The following is a 17,451-nucleotide window of genomic DNA, read 5'->3' as shown; positions in this document are numbered from 1 at the left end:
ATCTGGACCCTTGGGTATGTAAACACTATTAAACCCCCCCTTCATGAATGCTGTAAAGTAAATGGAATTTTATGGGTTTGGATCCAAGAATTCATTATAGCAATGATTTTGCAGGAAAACCATCTTTGTTTAATCTTACCCCATTATCACATTCACTCTGGGCAGCACTCCAAGTTGTAATAGTGGTAGTTAGGCCATACTCTATCTGCCAAGCAAATAACCCCATGTTGGCTTTGCTCAAGAAATTTGACTTTTGTTTTGCAAATTTATTTTGCTTCATTCATAATTTCCTTGAGTTATGAGCATTCATTATGAGTAAAATGTTTGTCATAGTTCTCGCAATTAACCTAAATACTGGTTTGCATGTTTTCCTCCTCAGGCTAGAAGTATCTTGCTATTGCTGTACTGGCTTTTGTACATAGTCTCTTGAAGTACTGAATGTGTCTTGTATTAGGTGAATTGTGTTGTTTCTATCCTTATTTCAAATAAAACCTTTTGATAAGGGATAAGAAGTCTGATAAAGAGGTTATAGTTGCTTTGATAATACAGTAAGATGCTTTGCATGTACTATTGGTAACACTGATAACAGAAGAGTTTATCTTCTGTACTTTTCCATTGGTTAGGTTATTGTATTAGTTTACCTATAGTACAGTACTGATCCTGTGTAACCTACTGTTATTTATTATTGCTTAAGATTGCTTTTTATTGTTATTTATGAACTTATCTTTGTTTCAAACTTACGGTGTTAGTATCAACTCGTGGCGAGTAAAGCTTAGACATAAGGTTTGCGTTTATCACTACAATTATTTTGCACTACATTCCAACATGAGTACTGTATATGGCAATGTATACCTTGAGGTTCCATGACCTTATTTAACACGTTCTTTATTTAGGTTTTTAGTTTTCTGCCACTTTGAATACTTCCTCCTAAATGTCATTGAGGCATTTCCTCATTTTGTAGGATGTATTATTTGCAGATATTGCCATGTGTTAATTGCACAATATTATTGGTATTAACAGTTTTGCATTGGCCTAATATTCTGGCATAGATATTCTTCTACGAAATTTAATTTGCTTCAGACAAATAGATTTAGGAATATGGACCATATCATGAGCCAGGCCTGGGACCAAGGAGATCATTCTGTTTAGGGGTTCAATTAAGGCAAAACCTTATTGATGCAACTCGAAATTAAAGTTAAGAGGTTAAACAGCAAGAGGGAAGAAAGAAATCTGGAACCGAGTTAAGGCAAAGGCTAAAAAAGGGAGCAGCGGGGGGCCTAAGTGAATGCACCAAAGACCCTTTTAGTAATATCTACAGTGCATCCTATGCGGTGCACTGATAATATTATCCCCTTTCCAATTTTATCTTGCTTATGCATCAGTAACATTCCTATATTAGTTTTGGGCATGTTACCTTAATGTTTTCAAAGTTATCTTCAATATGCTGCATAGGACAACATTATCGTTTTTGTCATTCTATTCTGTAACTTATGTTTAATATAGTGAAATCAACCACTTGCTATATGAAAATCAAAATGTTTAAGCTTACAGCCTACACCTTATTTACACAAGTGTTTTGGTACTCTTTTCTAAAGTTGGTTCTGCTTAGGCCTCATCTTCCAGGTATGTACAATACCAATGAAGCAGCTTTAAAAGAAAATTCCTACTCTTTGTATTAGGATTGAGCCGAGTTTACTCGAACTCTTGGAGGATTTGTTTGATGTAGTAATTCCTCCTTCCTTGCTAGCTTGCCAAGATTTCTTTGATTGTGCTAATACTGCTGCTTGTGCTTGCAGTGTTGCCGAGCACTCGCATTCCAGGTGACACCAGTATCTTTGAGGCACTGACACCATTTGTTTGTCTGATTTTTTTTTTTTTTTTTTTTTTTGAGTATGTACATCACCATAGTATTCTGGCCAGAAACACTGGCTTGTGCTTTATCAAATCCTGGCATTTAGAAGCCTTTGCATAGTAGCAATAAGGTTTACAGGTAAGTCATTAGTTTTATATCTTGATACTGCTCACAGAAGTTCTTTCCTGTGATGGAGGGGGAGTAGGAGCTCAGTGGAATATCAAGTGAGTAGGGCTTACTCTTTACCCTCCAGCTACTACTACCAACTTGTTAAAAGTTTTAGTGGCTGTTTCCAGCTTCGCTGAAATCATATTCCTGTTAAAGAAAGATGGCTTGTATTCATGTAGAAACAAACTTTTAAACATTTATCATGAAAATCAGCAAGAATTACACAGAATACAGAATATTTTAAACAAGTAAATCTTTGAACGAACAACTAAAATGCTTTGAATAAAGAGTAGAATATAGAGAACAAGTATGATATTCAAATTCAGCATTAAGACCGGTTCAGTAAAAAGGCTTCATGAAATGTTAACTTTATAAAACATATCGGACTGTCAACTTACCAGCTCGTAAGAGAAAAATATTAAACTCCAGGTTTGTTTCATTTAGGCACCCTGGGCGGGTTTGTAACTAAATTGATACTGATTGTGCTAGCACTTAGGTCATTTGAAGCAGGTACAGCGTTTCTTTTTTTGGTCTATTTGAGGCAGTTCTCTCCAGTGTATTGTTGGTCCAGTGTCTGAAGTAACTACAGTATGTATAATCGTGGGCTTGTTAATCTTCCTTCAACTTCTCCATACTTTTTTCCTATCTCATATTCTTTACCTTTATCATACTTTTCCTAATCTTATAGACAGTATATATTATACCATCTTTTTGTTTAGCAGGAAGATTCTGCATTTAGTAATGGTTGCTGTGATTTCTTGAACACTGCTCTCTATACCTCTCCTGTTCTTCTCTGTCGATGTCCTTTGGATGAAGAATATCAGGGTGGACAGTCAATTGTTTTTATTTTTCTGTGCATAAGGAGTTAATTGGGAGTAAAGCCATTTCTGATAAGTGCTGAATGATATGCCAGCTGGCTAAGATAGGGGTTTGCATTCTTTTCAACAATATTGTTGGCTGTCTGTACAGATCTCTGTTCCACCATTGGCCTGTAGATGAAGAGGTGATGATGTTAAGTGAGAGAATCCCCAGTCCTTTGCAAATTCTTGAAATTCATGACTGGAATACTTAGGTCTGTTTTTGGAGAGCACATTGTTAGGGATTTCATGAGTAGGAAATATCTCTGACGAAGCTCTGATAACTTCTCTCGAAGTGGATTTTTAATTCTCTGAATCCCAACCATCGGCTGGTGTGATCTACTGTAATGATATAAGACTTTCCTTCAAGTTAAAACAAACTGATACCAACCTGGCTCCAAGGCTATTTTGCTGGAAAGGACATAGCCATAATGGGTTCTGCTGGCTCTTGTCTAAACTCTGCACATGTATGGTACATATTAACCATAGCTTCCATTTGCATCGGAATGAGGGACCACCAAACTCAGTAACTTGCATGTCCTTGGCACTGGATGATACTCAAATGCCTCCGTGTAAAGCATTCAGTACCGTACTGAAAAAATACTGGAATTATTATACAGTACAGGTGTTGTCCCTGATTTACCGTGAGTTGTTTCTTTACACAATATGGTTTCAAGAGCAGCTGGGAAGTAATAGGCCCTTTTTGGTAATTAGTATCAGCATCTTGGGCAGCCTTGATTTCTTCTGATCATAATTCTGTAGCTGTAAACAATTTTAAGTTTGCTTCTTGATATTCCTCTACTTCTATCAAATGTAGATCTTCTATTGTTGGAAGGATAATGGGATCATGAGACAAAGCATTGGCTGTTTTGCCATACTCCTTGAACATAGGTTACTTCAGAAAAATATAGCGATAGCTGAAAATGGAAATGTAGTATTCTAGGTGGAAGCTTCGATAGATCTGTAGCAGACCTAAAGGTCTGTGGTCTGTCTCGAAACTGAAGGATGCGTCCAATACATAATTACTGAATTTCTCACAAGAACATGTGATTGCCAAAGCTTCCTTCTCAATAACTGCATATCTCTGGTCAGTGTCAATTAATACTCTTGAGGAGTATGTAATCAGCCGTCGATTACCCAAAATGTCAGGTAATAGAAGAACAGCTACAAGCCTGTCACGGCAGGCCTCAGCAGTACAGTAATTGTATTACTCTTGGTGGCATCGCAACATGCTAATACATCAGTAGACACAAGCTTGTTTTTAATAGCCTGTAAAGCTGATTTTTGAGACTGGACACAGAACCAGTGTTGACTCTCGAGTTGCATCAGCAGCTCGTTGATACTGGCGAGGTCTGGTATGAACTTGGCCAGTTGGTTAAACATAACGTTAAACTATTGCAATATAATGTTTGGTGGTCTCAATAGTTTTTAATAGCTTTTGCTTTTCCTGGGCCAGGCTTTACAGTATTCCATCTTCAGAGATGTGTTCTAGAAATTCAATTTGCCCTTGGAGAACTCGGTTAACCTAAGTTCTGCATTCTGTAGTCACCGTAGCATTTTCCGGACACGATCATTGTGGATATCCTGTGAAGGGCCCTGATTGAGAAAGTCATTTATATCATGGAAAACTCCTTCCAATCCCTCTAGAATGATTGACATTATCCTCTTGAAGATTTCAGGTGCAGAGCTAATCTTGAAAGGATGATGACTGAAACAGTATTGTCCATATGGAGTTATGAATGTTGCCAGAATTCTTGATTTTTCATAAAGGGGTATTTTAAAGAATCCAGAATTAGCATCAAAAATTTTGTGAACACTTTGTTCTTTGTAGCTTTGTAAGGTTTTCATTGACACTTGACATAGGATGCATTTCCTTTTTTGCCACAAATTTTCACATCATCGTTACGTTTCACTGTGTAGACCATTCCTGAACACTATTCAGTTTGTGTAGTTACGGGCCTCATGACATTCTGGTGGACCATATATTCTAATTTATTCTTTACCTTTGGATGTAGCGGATGAGGAACTCTTCTCTGTGTATACAGGCAAAAGGGTGTTGCGTCATCACGTAATACTATCTTGTGCCTTGTTTTCAGCAACACCCCTAGACCTTTAAAATGTTTTGGAAATTCATCTCGGAAGTTCGGCACGGTTTCAACATTGTAAACTTCAAGACCAGGTATTTACACTCCTATTTTCTCTACCACCTCTCTGGAAAGAAGATTATGGGGCTGTTTAGATATGACGAACACATTCTAAACAGGTCTTATCTCCTATTCTGAGTTCTGCAAATAGAATCTTACGTTTGAAAACATCGGGCTGCGCGCAGCAGTACTAGCCATGAATACTCGAAACTTTTTTTCTAAATATACGGATCTCTGAACCGCGGAAAACCGAAATCGCAAAGACACAACCAGCGAAGTCGGAGGCCTGACTGTATTCCTAATATGTCATAACAGCACTATCAATATAAATAATATTGTAATGTAAGGAATGAAAGTTATGTTACAGGAAAAAATGGAATCCTAACAACTTTGGTCATCGATGCCAAAAATAAAACTACAATCTTAAAAACACTTGGGATAATATTAGGGCATATGTGAGAATAATGGGGTTGTAAAAATTACACCTCAGTGTATATACAACCTTGTACTGCTTAAAATATATAGAAATCTAGACATACATTCAGATGAATATAAAAATTATAAATATGTGGTATTAGTAACTTAAAATTATTTGAGTAACACGTATACTATACATACACATATAGCATCCAATATATATATAATGTGCCAAGGGTCCTTAATACAGTTGGCTCTCCTTATTCGCAGTGAGGTAGCAGAGACAGACTTAAAGATTGAGAATCCAAGAATGCTTGCTGCCTTAGGGTGGGTAAACTCATAGCCTACCAACTTACTGACCACTTCCTACATGCAGTAGACCAACACACTAATAGTCCATTTCTTTCAGTGAGTCATATTTGCACCGAGTCGCAGCGGTGCCCTTTTGGCTCGTTAAAGTTTCCTGATCGCTGATTGGTTGGACAAGATAATTCTAACCAATCAGCGACCAGGAAACTTTTCCGAGCTAAAAGGGCACCGTTGCGAGTCGGTGCAAATATGACTCGCTAAAAGAAATGTACTATAGGTAACCACTGTACTGCACTACCATCTATTTCACGCGCTTTTTATCATTCAAGCATTCGATAATTAAATAAAAATAAGCCCATTTCAAAATTCTTACATTTTTTCAAAGTGAGAGGAGAGAATCTTTCCTTTTTATTAAAATGAACACTATATTTTTCGTAAGCATTATATATTACTACATATCAAATATTACTTGATCATATTGTATGAATGAACTTCTTTTTAATGTTTTTATTACTGTATTAGAATTACTAGACAAAGGGTTTATCACTGAATAGTTTACATGTGTTAGCTATAAAGGTGGGCTGTTCTGTTTTGCACAGTTGGTTTTAAAACGTTGGCTAGTGAGAGTATTTATCGCGAAACGTGAACATGCGATTTCTATTTTTTTAATAGGTTATATGTTTCTCTATATCGTGAATAACCGAATCCACAAAAATGGAACCTGCGATTAAGGGGGGCCAACTGTAAATCAAATTTTGTAATTATTACAAAATTATAGTGACAAGATTTCCATGCATAACAGCATGACTTCAAGAAGCAATGGACATCAAGCAAAAGAAAAGAGATGAACTATTGAGATAAGAAAAAGCTGTTAATTACTTCTTTAATACGGTCACCCAAAACAGCAGCAATATCTCGTGATGTTACAACAGCAGCCATGGGATAACCATTTCCTGCAGAAATAAAATCATATTTACCATTTTTGTGCAGAGTAAATATTCCTTTACCTCTGTAAGTTTTGTTCTATAATTCAAAGAATTTCAGCATGCACAGAAAAACAAAAACCTATCTTTAACTTATGGTCAAGCATTGCAATGCAATCATTGCATTTCAATATTAAGAAAAATATGAAAAAGAAAAAATTAATATATTCTAAATTATGAATATTCTTTGCATACCTAAAGGTTTCCCAATGATGATAATATCAGGGACAACATTTTGGGCTTGGAAGGACCAAAAATGTGAGCCTACGCGACCCAGCCCTGTTTGAACCTCATCTGCAATACACAGACCACCACTTTCTCGTATCATTCTGTGCAGAAAGAAACAGTACTTTATATAAATAAATGTTTAAAACTTTTAAAACTTAAGTGAGTTTACATTTTAATCATGTTTCACAATCAAATACATAAAATGCAAGTCAAAATATCAAAAAGGTTTGTATAATTTCCAGTTTAGTTTCCCAACCTTTAATAGACATTAAAAAAATTATAATATACAATAATTCTATCATTTGGTCTCATCATGAAATGTCTTTGTCTGGAGTGGATTTGGGGGATCTTGTCTTCTGGAGCCTTTGTGAAATATTACATTCGTCTTAAAAGTCATTTATCAAATATCTTTGTAAACTTCAAATTACTGTATAACAAATTTCTTCAAATATATTTGGATTTTGTAATCAAATATGTTTTGTGCTACTATTTATATGGAAGTGTTATTTCCATTCTTCAATGTAGCTCAGCTGAAAGCCATGAGTGAATGGCAGAAACTATAGTCAGAAGAATGAATGAACAAAATAGAAGAGATTTTCGTTTTCACCGTACGAAGGTTGAGTATTGTCGTGAGATGACACAAGATGTGTTCATCCATATACACTGATAGTTACATATATCAAAAACTGTACCTAATCATTGGTATCTTGATAACCATGACTGGAAGAACAGTGGAATTTCCGTCGGGTATAACAGTGCTTTGCTAGTTTCAACAAAAGTGGGAGGTACCTTTTATTCCTTCGAGAAGAATTCTTCAAATTCGCAGAAAGAGGAACCTCATTTGAAGATGGAGGCATATAAATCTTACCATAAACTTACTCTGCTGGGGATCATGTTTTATATACTATAAGAATAGTAGTCTTGGGTTAGAGTTCTCTTGCTTGAGGGTACACTGGGGTACACTATCTTATTTCTCTTACTCTTATTTTGTTAAAGTTTTTATAGTTTATATAGGAAATATTTATTTTAATGTTACTGTTCTTAAAAGATTTATTTTTCCTTGTTTCCTTTCCTCACTGGGATATTTTCCCTGTTGGGGCCCCTGAGCATAATTATAGTATCCTGCTTTTCCAACTAGGGTTGTAGCTTAGCAAGTAATAATAAAAATAATAATAGTGAACAAAAGCTTTCCTAACTCAGGTCAGGTTACATTCTGCCTCTGGTTGGCATAAGCATGATTCTGAACTCTAGTCAATGCCTATGAAGTCTCGTGGTTGCAGTCAAGGCCCAACTTTGCTTACCCATGAAATATTGTAATTCTATCTCTGGACTATGAATAAGTTCTCCTAGCTTGTCAAATTAAATTTGACCCAAACATTTACCAGAATCCATACCAAACTTGTTAAAAATAATATGCAATTTCAATTATCAATGTTCCCTTCATTAAGGGCTAATTTCTTCCAGAAAATAACAAATTACAATACTGTACTCCAATCAGAAACTATAACCCTATACTTACATATACATTTTTTGAAGCCAAGTACTTGGTGGTAAGATGATACCAGGTATCGTTAACATCGGCTCCGCAATGAAGCATGCAATCTGAAAATAATTCCTTGAATTAGTTGTGCGCTCATCACTTTAAAACTGTCTTCATCAGAAAAACTTTACGGTTATTTCAAAATAATATACTGCAGGTTATTTCAAAGCAATAAAACATCAGAATATCTAACCTTCTTTCCATTTCTTTGAGCTTTGCCAATTTTTTCATGAGAATCTGTAAGATACTTTTCAACAGCCTCTGGATCATCAGACTGATATGTGCCACGATACAAGTCAGGTAATGGAATCACGTGGACCCATTCTACTTCCTCTGCAAACGTATAAAATAAACACAGTTATCTTGATTTCTTGAGGAACAAAACCTGTTTCTGACCCAGACTAAAAACAAATGTTATGTAAATTCAAAGAATCTTTAAAAAGAAATTTTATGAAACAAATGGAATTTTAATATTTGTTGTTTCTATACTCACCTGATGTTCATATTCCTCGTTTCCAAAAGCTTAGTTTATTGCCATTTACCCTTGAAGAATGCATGGCCATTGTGGCCAAGCACGGACTCTTGCAATTCTGCAGCCTGGAGGTCATTTACCCTTAAGATTTATCCAAATTTTCCATTTTTTTTTTAAGACTCATACCATTAGTAAAGTAAAGAGACACTAGCAGTTAGTGGGAAGACACAAAAGCATCACAAGTCAGTGGGGAGGAGGGTGGGCCTATATATGAACATTTATTACTGAAATTCTGCTTATTTCTCTGAACCTCCCTGATGTTCATATTGCTGGTTCCCACAATCTGATGCAGCTTGGACACAGCATAAAATAATCAAAATTCTAGACTCAACTGGTCTAGATTACAGGTAACAAACCATCCTTGAAATACCATGGGACTCCACATTGTTTTTCTGAAGATATTTTAATAATTTTGAAAAAAAAAAAATGAATTAACTGAATTCCAAAGGTTAAAAACCATATTGCCAGCAGCCACTATGGGACTTACGAGCCCAACAATCTAGAGCGAACACCAACATGGTACACCATTGAGCTTCCCCTACAATTCTTTCCTAACAGACATTTAGAAAAAGAAATTCACAAAAAGAAGGATGTAGGTTTACTCATAATATTCTGAACTTTAGTCTTCAGGGACTTTAATAAGATTTGAATCCAATTTACTTTGAAAGTTTTTGTGACCAAACTAACTGGAAATGACACATTTCGAGAGAGGACGATTTGGAATCTTAATCCCAATAGCAAATCAATGTCCACAGTTGCCCAAAAAATTAATTAACAGCTCTTAATGGATAAAGAAATCACAATTTGTATTTTTCCTAGATTTACATACCTAAGTCTTTTAGGTAGAGAGTATGTTTTCAGCAGGAAGCTGCACGAATTGAATTGTTTAACAAGCACCTAAGCGACAGCTTGGAGCATTTACCTGTCAATTTTCTTCACTTCTGGCCTTTGGCTTTGAACTGAGAGGAGTGGTGGAGGAGGGAAGTATAATCTAAAGGACTCGGATTTGTATAGCTTGGAAAAATACAAAATACTTAAAAATTTGTGACTTATTCCTATGCAAATGCAAACCATCCTCCTTTAAGTAGGGAGACTTACTGCTTGGTGGTTCGAAGTCCTCCTAGGAAGCAGGCTGGCCATGGGACCCAGGCACCCGTGGAGATACTACCGTTAGAATGTTATTGAATTTATTTGGTCCTTTGACTGGCCAGACAGTATTACAATGAATCCCTCTCTCTGGGTACGACTCATTTTCCTTTTGCCTACACATACACCAAATAGTCTGACCTATTCTGTACATATTCTCATCTTTCCTCATACACCTGACAACAATGAGATTACCAAACAATTCTTACTTGCTCAAGGGGTTAACTACTGTAATGTAATTGTTCAGTGGCTACTCTCCTTTTGGTAAGGGTAATAGAGACTCATTAGCTATGGTAAACAGCTCTTTCAGGACACTCCAAAATCAAACCATTATTCTCTGGTCTTGGATAGTACCATAGCCTCTGTACCATGGTCTTTCACTGCCTTGGGGTAGAGTTCTCTTGCTTGAAAGTACACTTAAGCACATTATTTTATTTCTCTTCTTGTTTTTAAAGGTTTTGTAGTTTATATATGAAAGATTTATTTTAATGTTGTTACTGTTCTTGAAATATTTCATTTTAATTATTAATTACTTCTCTTGTAGTTTCCTTATTTCCTTTCCTCACTGGGATATTTTCCCTGTTGAAGCCATCGGGCTTATAGCATCCTGCTTTTCACCTAGGGTTGTAGCTTAGCAAGTAATAATAATAATAGAACCGAACTGGTAAGTTCTTTTTCTCCCCTGGAAACATCAATCTACCTTGTCGCGTACGGGAGCGCAGAGGTCTCCAGCAACTCCTATCTGTCTATCATTGTGGTGAATAGGCTCAAGTCCTGGCCTATCCAAAAAGATTGGTAGGTATTCAAAGGAGGGATCCCTCTTCCCCGAGGGGATCGCAGTCCAGAAATATACAGCATACCTGCCAACAATGACCAAAGGCTTGGTATATATTCCAACATCCTCCCCCTTGTCTAAGGAGGATGGAGGAGAACTTCTCAGGTTCTAAATCCAGACTTGCTCTCTTTATGCTACCATAGACAATATGATTCCTGTTCCATACGGGATCTGGGCTAGCTTCACCACTACTTGAGCAGCCACCACAAGACCAAGCAAGCAGAAAGGTGCTATGGGGGTTGTGGTACTCCAGTAGAATAAAGGCCATGAAGATGGTCTGGCACATTCACACCCATACCTTCAACCACCAGCCCGCTGTGCATGAGTTTCAATCCTAGCTTGAACCTAGACACTCTCAGCAGTCGAGGGGTATGCATTATGGATTGACTTCTAAAGTCAGAAAGAAACTGTGTTCTAGACACCTCTCTCGGTTCTGCCTGTGCAGAGAAGTCGGTTACACTCGAATCTGAGATGTCAGGTCTTACAAAGCAAAAAGCAAGATACTACTCTACGCTCCATGTGGCAATGGGAAGGAGAAGGGATTGAACCTGGGGTCGTGTCCTGCAGAATCCAGGTTTGGCCATGTGCCCTGGCACTTAGACGAAATAGTTCCTACACCTCTTAGAGAGGGAGGCTAAGGCAGAGACACCATGTCACTCTTGTGAGACAGAACCCTAACTGAGGTCTTCTCAAAGGCTTAGATGAGGTATCGAGAACAGCAAGATTCTTAGACGAAACTTTTGAATATAAGCAATTCCTAAGAGGAGAAATCTATCCCCTACCTTATAAATACCAAGCTCTAGCCTGAGCGTTAACCTTGACGGCCGTTACTTAGAGCAGTTTCTCCCAGCCAGAAAAAAGTGGAACTCCGCGATTTGGTCTAGAGATGATCCGACTCAAGAAGAATCCCTTCAATGAATTCCATCATAGAGAATGACCACTTCCCTGGGAGATTGAGGGCCAATGAGTACTTGCGGAATCTCAACAAGGCAGAACCTGAAACCTTTCGGATGGAGGCCATCTGACAGCCACCTAAATAAACCCGAGTCCCAAGTTATTAGTGTTCACCATAACCAACTAACGTTAAGCCGGTGATGAGCAAGTGGTCAAGCTAGTAGGCAAATGAAGCACACTGCCATCCAAAATGATGAAACAAATCAGCTTTAGTTGAAACATCCCCCAAATACATTAAGAAGCAAAGATAATTTTACAATTCCATCCACCAATGAAAAGAGGTTGGATAATAGCACAGAGTGACTAGGAATACATGGGCTTAGCAAGAAACTAAAGTAATGAAAGAAGTTGAGGCTATGCAAGAGATTCTGACTTTGGAATGTTCAGTGATGGAACACTATTGCCCTACACACTTGCCTTTTCAGATTAAACAAGGAAGCTAAATATAGAATAAAGAGCTTTGATGCACATCACTATCATAATTAGGCTGGTTAAGTATGCACTGGAGAACAGTGCTGGCACAAATAATTCATTATCTCAACTATAAACAACTAGCCTAGCCTTCTCTGGATTTCCCCCTGAACTAAATCCAAGATTTATTTATACTGAAACTTAAAATATACCTTCCTTGTGAGAAAAAGTGAGGCTAATGAACTACTCACAACCGTAATGTCAACTACAGTAAAATCCTGAGGAAGGCAACTTGAAATGCAATAAAATTTATCAGAATCTGGGAGAGGTTCGTCGAGTTATATTAATGGTGACAGAGGAACTGATATAGAGGCCCTTATTGCCTTGTCATCAACCACTAGGATGTTTCATTATTTTACTTGTGTCATGTGGTATGAAAGTAAAGAAAATGAGAATTCTCTTTTAATTCTAGGTGTAAATGGCAATACAGTATAACGAGATTACTAGTGGTATATCTTATGAAAGAAAAAGGAGAATTCTTTTTTTTAATTTTAGGGGTAAATGACAATAAACCGAGCTTCCGGAGAAGACGCAATATGAATATCAGGGGAGATTCACAAAATTAAACAATGTAACACTTACCTCTCGACACCTTGCGAGATAGCGGAAATACAGAATCCAAAGATCCATGGAAAGCATTATCTACCACAACTACATCTGCACCACAAGTGTAAAGTTTGGCAATCTGAACAGAAAGATCCACTGCCTCAGATCTGAGAAAGGAATTGTTCTGAGAATGATAAATCATTCAAATATAATTGTCAAGATAAAAATGAGCAATAGATGGAAATAAACTTTGATGTGCACCATTACTTTAACATAAACTAATGAGTGTTAATTCTTGAAAAATAATCTACAAATGCTCCACCAATGTGTTTGTAAAAACATCAATATAAATTCAGATTATACAATTTTTCAGTTTTTTAGGATGAGCCAATTGTTGGGGAAAGCTATTCCGAAATAGTCTACTTTAATATGGAAAGGAAATGTGCTTTTCTCCTACAGAAATGTAACTTCAATAAAAAAAAATATTTCAAAAGGCTTTGCAAATTATACGGGTGCAACTAAAATCAAAATTTTCAAAAATAACTTTTAAATTACCTAACAATAGGAGTATGATTCAAGCAAAACTGGAAAATGTGGCTGTTAAAACTATAATGAGGTGTTGGAAGTTACCAGCAAGTGGCAACGGGAAGCCTACCCACTGCCGGCTCACGAAGTAACCAATTTGACCTTGACTTAGGGCTTGTGGTGTGGATGAGTAACTTAAAGGACTCAGGTTTACATAGTTTGGGAAAATGCAAATTGCTTTCAAAATTTGTGATGTGTTCATATAGGAGACTTAATCTAGGTGGGAGAAAGTCCCTATCACCAAACTGGCAGACTAAAATCAGACCATTTAGGAGCAGAGATGACTCCAATCCACTTTCTATGGTCCTATTTTTAGGCTATAGGCTAGGTATTGTCTAATTACAGGCATCCATGAAAGAACTTTATCATTTTAGGCTACCATATTTGCAATACAAGGCAATAGTAAATTATTTGGTTTACATTACTATCCATCCTTCCCCTTGTTAGAAGGATGAAGGAATGAACACTTTATTTCATTCAAAATAGAAAAGGTACTAAATACTGAAGCACTTGCTGTGATACCATCCATTCCCGCAATAAAACGGTGTGACTGCTGTACCCCAGGGAAAGGGAAGGAAAAGAGGAAAGTCTAGACATTGTCACTCTCATCTTAGACTAACTACACAACTGTTATCTTAAGATACCTTGCTTCTTGTCCTGTGAGAGAAAGCTATGTTTGCCTACAATACCTGCTGAACAGAGCAGCTACCACAGGTCCTATTATAAAGGTATCCACTGACTTGTGGGTACATTCCTTTAAGTAGTGGGCCACGAAGCCAGTCTGATATCTCCAAACACCTGCTTTTAATACCCGATTCACTGACGAAAAATGCACCTGCTTTTAATATCTGATTCACTGACAAGTTCTTTCATTTCCCTTGACTTGGTAAGCTTGTGCCTGTGTCGGTTCCTGCGGCTTGCCTTGTTCTGAAGATAGCACACAATGACCTCATGAAGCCACAAAGAGATAATGTTTTTGGAAATCATCTTTTGCCTTCCTGAGCTAGTGAACAAGTTCTGTAACCTCATAGACCAAAAAAGCAATTCATCCGGATTGTCAGTCACTTCCCTAAGGACAGAAATAGCAAAAGCCAAAATTTACATCATGAATAGCAGAGTTCTGAGGTTTTGCTACAAACCCTGGAACAAAGGAGAGAACTACCTCCAATGCTCAGAATACGTAGCCACATTAAGACATGGCGTGTAGTTCCTCTACACATTTAGTCCAAGCCAAAGCAAGCAAGAACACAGTCTTCAGTGTCAGATCCTTGTTCATCGTTTTTCAATGGTTCATAAGGAGCCCTTTTTAGGAACCTGAGAACTTTGGTTACATTCTAAGCAGGATGTTTGCTTTTTCATGGATGGCAGGGCTACTTAAAACTCCTCATTAATATTAATAGTTCCAACAAAGTAAAAAGGTCTTCTCCAATCAGTCTAAAGACTTCAACTCAAGGCTCAGTGATAGCCTTTCCTTAAAACAGAGATGAGTTTCTCCCTTCACAGAAAAACGAGGGAGTCCACAATTAAGGAAATAGAGGCTCTGAAAAGAGAGGTACCCCTTCCATGACACTTCAAAAGACTGCCAACATAGCTTGGTATACTGCCATGCAGTATACGTGGAGGTGCCCTGACGTGTCCTGTGCAGTGCCTTGCAAAGTCTCTTGCTCAGAGATGCTGTCATTTTTAGAGGTATGATTGACATAGAAGGTTGGATCCATGAGGAACCATCCTGCTTGCAGCCACCAGGGTACCACCACCATCATCCTGAGGTTTTGGGTTGACCATACCCTGTTGATTAGTCTGCGAGTCAGGCAAAATGGCAGAAAAACAAACATCTAATCCATTCCATGGATGTTTGAAGGCATTTTCCAGGGCTGCTGCGTGATCTGGAACCGGCGAACAATACACCTGTAACTTGTTGTTCTGCACTGCTGCAACCAGGTTGATTGTTGATAAGCACCACAAAGTTAAAATTTTCCTTGCTACTTGAGGATGAAGGGACCGCTCCGACCATATAAACTGTCCCTGGCGACTGTTTGCTGACAATTACATTCTGTTTGCCTGGATTGAATCTCGCTAACAGCTCCACTCAGTTGTCAAATGACCAGTCATGAGCTTGTATTACCAACTGCCAAAGATGCAGAGAAGCAGTACCTCCTTGTTTGTGTATGTATACCTCAATGGTAGTGTTGTTATTCATCAATGCTACTGATTGGTCTATGAGATGCTATTGAAATGATTGTAAAGTTAATAGAGCTGCCTTCATTTCAAGCAGGTTGAGGTGCCAATTCTTCTCTACCTGCGACTAATGGTCTGCCACCACCTGATTTAACAGATGGGCTCTATACCATTCCTCTGAAGGATCTGAGAAGAGTAGTAATTCTGAGGATAGGTTTTCTAATTGAGCTACTTTCAAGAGTTTCTTGTCCTCTAGCCACCAGTGGGGGTTTGATTTTACCTTCTGATCGACCAAAACTGGATGGTACTTGAAGAGTTGATTCTCTGGTTTCAGTAGCTCTTGAGGTACCACTGGAGAGAACAAGAGTGTAGTCGACAGAGAACGATCAGCTTTGCCAGGGACAACAAATGACCCAAAAGTTATTGCCACAGTCACGTTGAAAGATGCTGGTAATGGAGGAACAGGTAGGCTATCCTCCCGAGTCTGACAACCCTGTTGTCTGAAGGGAACACCCTTCCTGTCACCAGGTCCATGTGCATTGCTAGGTATATCAGCCTTGTCGGGTGCAAGGCTGAATGTCTCCCAATTTACCACTATTCCACATTGTGGCAAGACAAAAACCCTGTCCCAATGTTGAAGGAGTTGCCTTCTAGTTTGAAAGGACTAGCTAATCGTACAGGTAACCTAGCCATCTGATCCCGTTAGCGTAAGTCCATACCGAGACAAGTGCAAAGACTCTCGTGAATACCTGAGGTGCGGACGCCAGTCCAAAGCACAGCACTGAACTGGTAGACCTTGCAGCTGATGGAAAACCACAGAAACTTTCTCAATGACTGCTGGACGGTGATATGAAAGTATATATATTTTTCAGATCTATCGAGATCATGAAGCCATTCCTCCCGATGACTTTTCTTACTGTGGTCGACATCTCCATCTTGAATGATGTCTGTTGAAGAAACCCGTTCAGAATAAAAAGGTCACTGGTCTCCAGCTCCCAAAAGACTTTTCAACTAGCAAAAGTGTGCTGAAGAATCCTGGAGAGATGTCCTGGAGTACAAGCAGGTTGCCCTTATCCATCATCTTTATAACTCTTAATGTAAAAATTTGGTCCTCCTGTGAAATTATCCGAAAGAATGATGAACCCTTCAGAACTTGAGTAATGGGAGGAGGAGACCCATTCTTGGCAGGCATCACCCCCAACTCATGGAAGTTGGAGGGGATTGCCCTCCTTAACGATTTCTAGCTCCTCTCCTCCCTCTTTTTCTTCTGTTTAGGCCAAAAGGAGAATGAAAAGGAGAAGCAGTTTCAAAAGCTCTTCCAAAAGAAAAGAAACGGCAGTTGTTGTTGCTTTCAACCCATGCCCTGCCTTTTTGAGGACTGATTTCAAAACCATTCTGTTCTTGAAGGACACGGCTCGATGAAAGAAAAACTCTTGGCTGGACCTTCTCCACTTCTTGATCTTTCCATTCACGTCTTTAGTTAGGGAAAGTAGCAGCTCTTTGGCTCATTGGCCAATCTGTCTCAAACTTGGAGGCTATAGCATCCCTCCATTTAAGGACCCAATTTGTCCATTGGTTAGTCTTTGCCCCAGAAAACACTAGGTCGGTCAACTGTTTCTTCTTCTCAAGGTGCAATAGATCCCGTGTAGTGGCAAAGTAACCAAGTATGCCAGACCAATGACCTAGCCAGGATCTTGTCTGAAGGG

General features: G+C 38.2%; 1 protein-coding gene across 3 annotated transcripts in view; it reads right to left on the bottom strand.

Moving 5' to 3' along the window:
* LOC137618032 (5-phosphohydroxy-L-lysine phospho-lyase-like) overlaps positions 1-17,451 on the bottom strand; it is a 55,790-nt gene that overhangs the window by 16,453 nt on the left and 21,886 nt on the right. For all 3 annotated transcript variants that reach the window (XM_068347952.1, XM_068347950.1, XM_068347951.1), the window contains 5 exons: positions 13,019-13,149; positions 8,692-8,831; positions 8,478-8,560; positions 6,926-7,059; positions 6,627-6,700 (listed from right to left, as the gene is read on the bottom strand). In XM_068347952.1, the coding sequence (XP_068204053.1) occupies positions 6,627-6,700; positions 6,926-7,059; positions 8,478-8,560; positions 8,692-8,831; positions 13,019-13,149 (562 nt within the window). The remainder of the gene's footprint in view (positions 1-6,626; positions 6,701-6,925; positions 7,060-8,477; positions 8,561-8,691; positions 8,832-13,018; positions 13,150-17,451) is intronic.

This window comes from Palaemon carinicauda, chromosome 24, assembly GCF_036898095.1.
Source record: "Palaemon carinicauda isolate YSFRI2023 chromosome 24, ASM3689809v2, whole genome shotgun sequence".
NCBI classification, from domain to species: Eukaryota; Metazoa; Arthropoda; class Malacostraca; order Decapoda; family Palaemonidae; genus Palaemon; species Palaemon carinicauda.
Note: the sequence above shows the minus strand (reverse complement) of the source record. Positions and strands in the feature narration are given on the sequence as shown.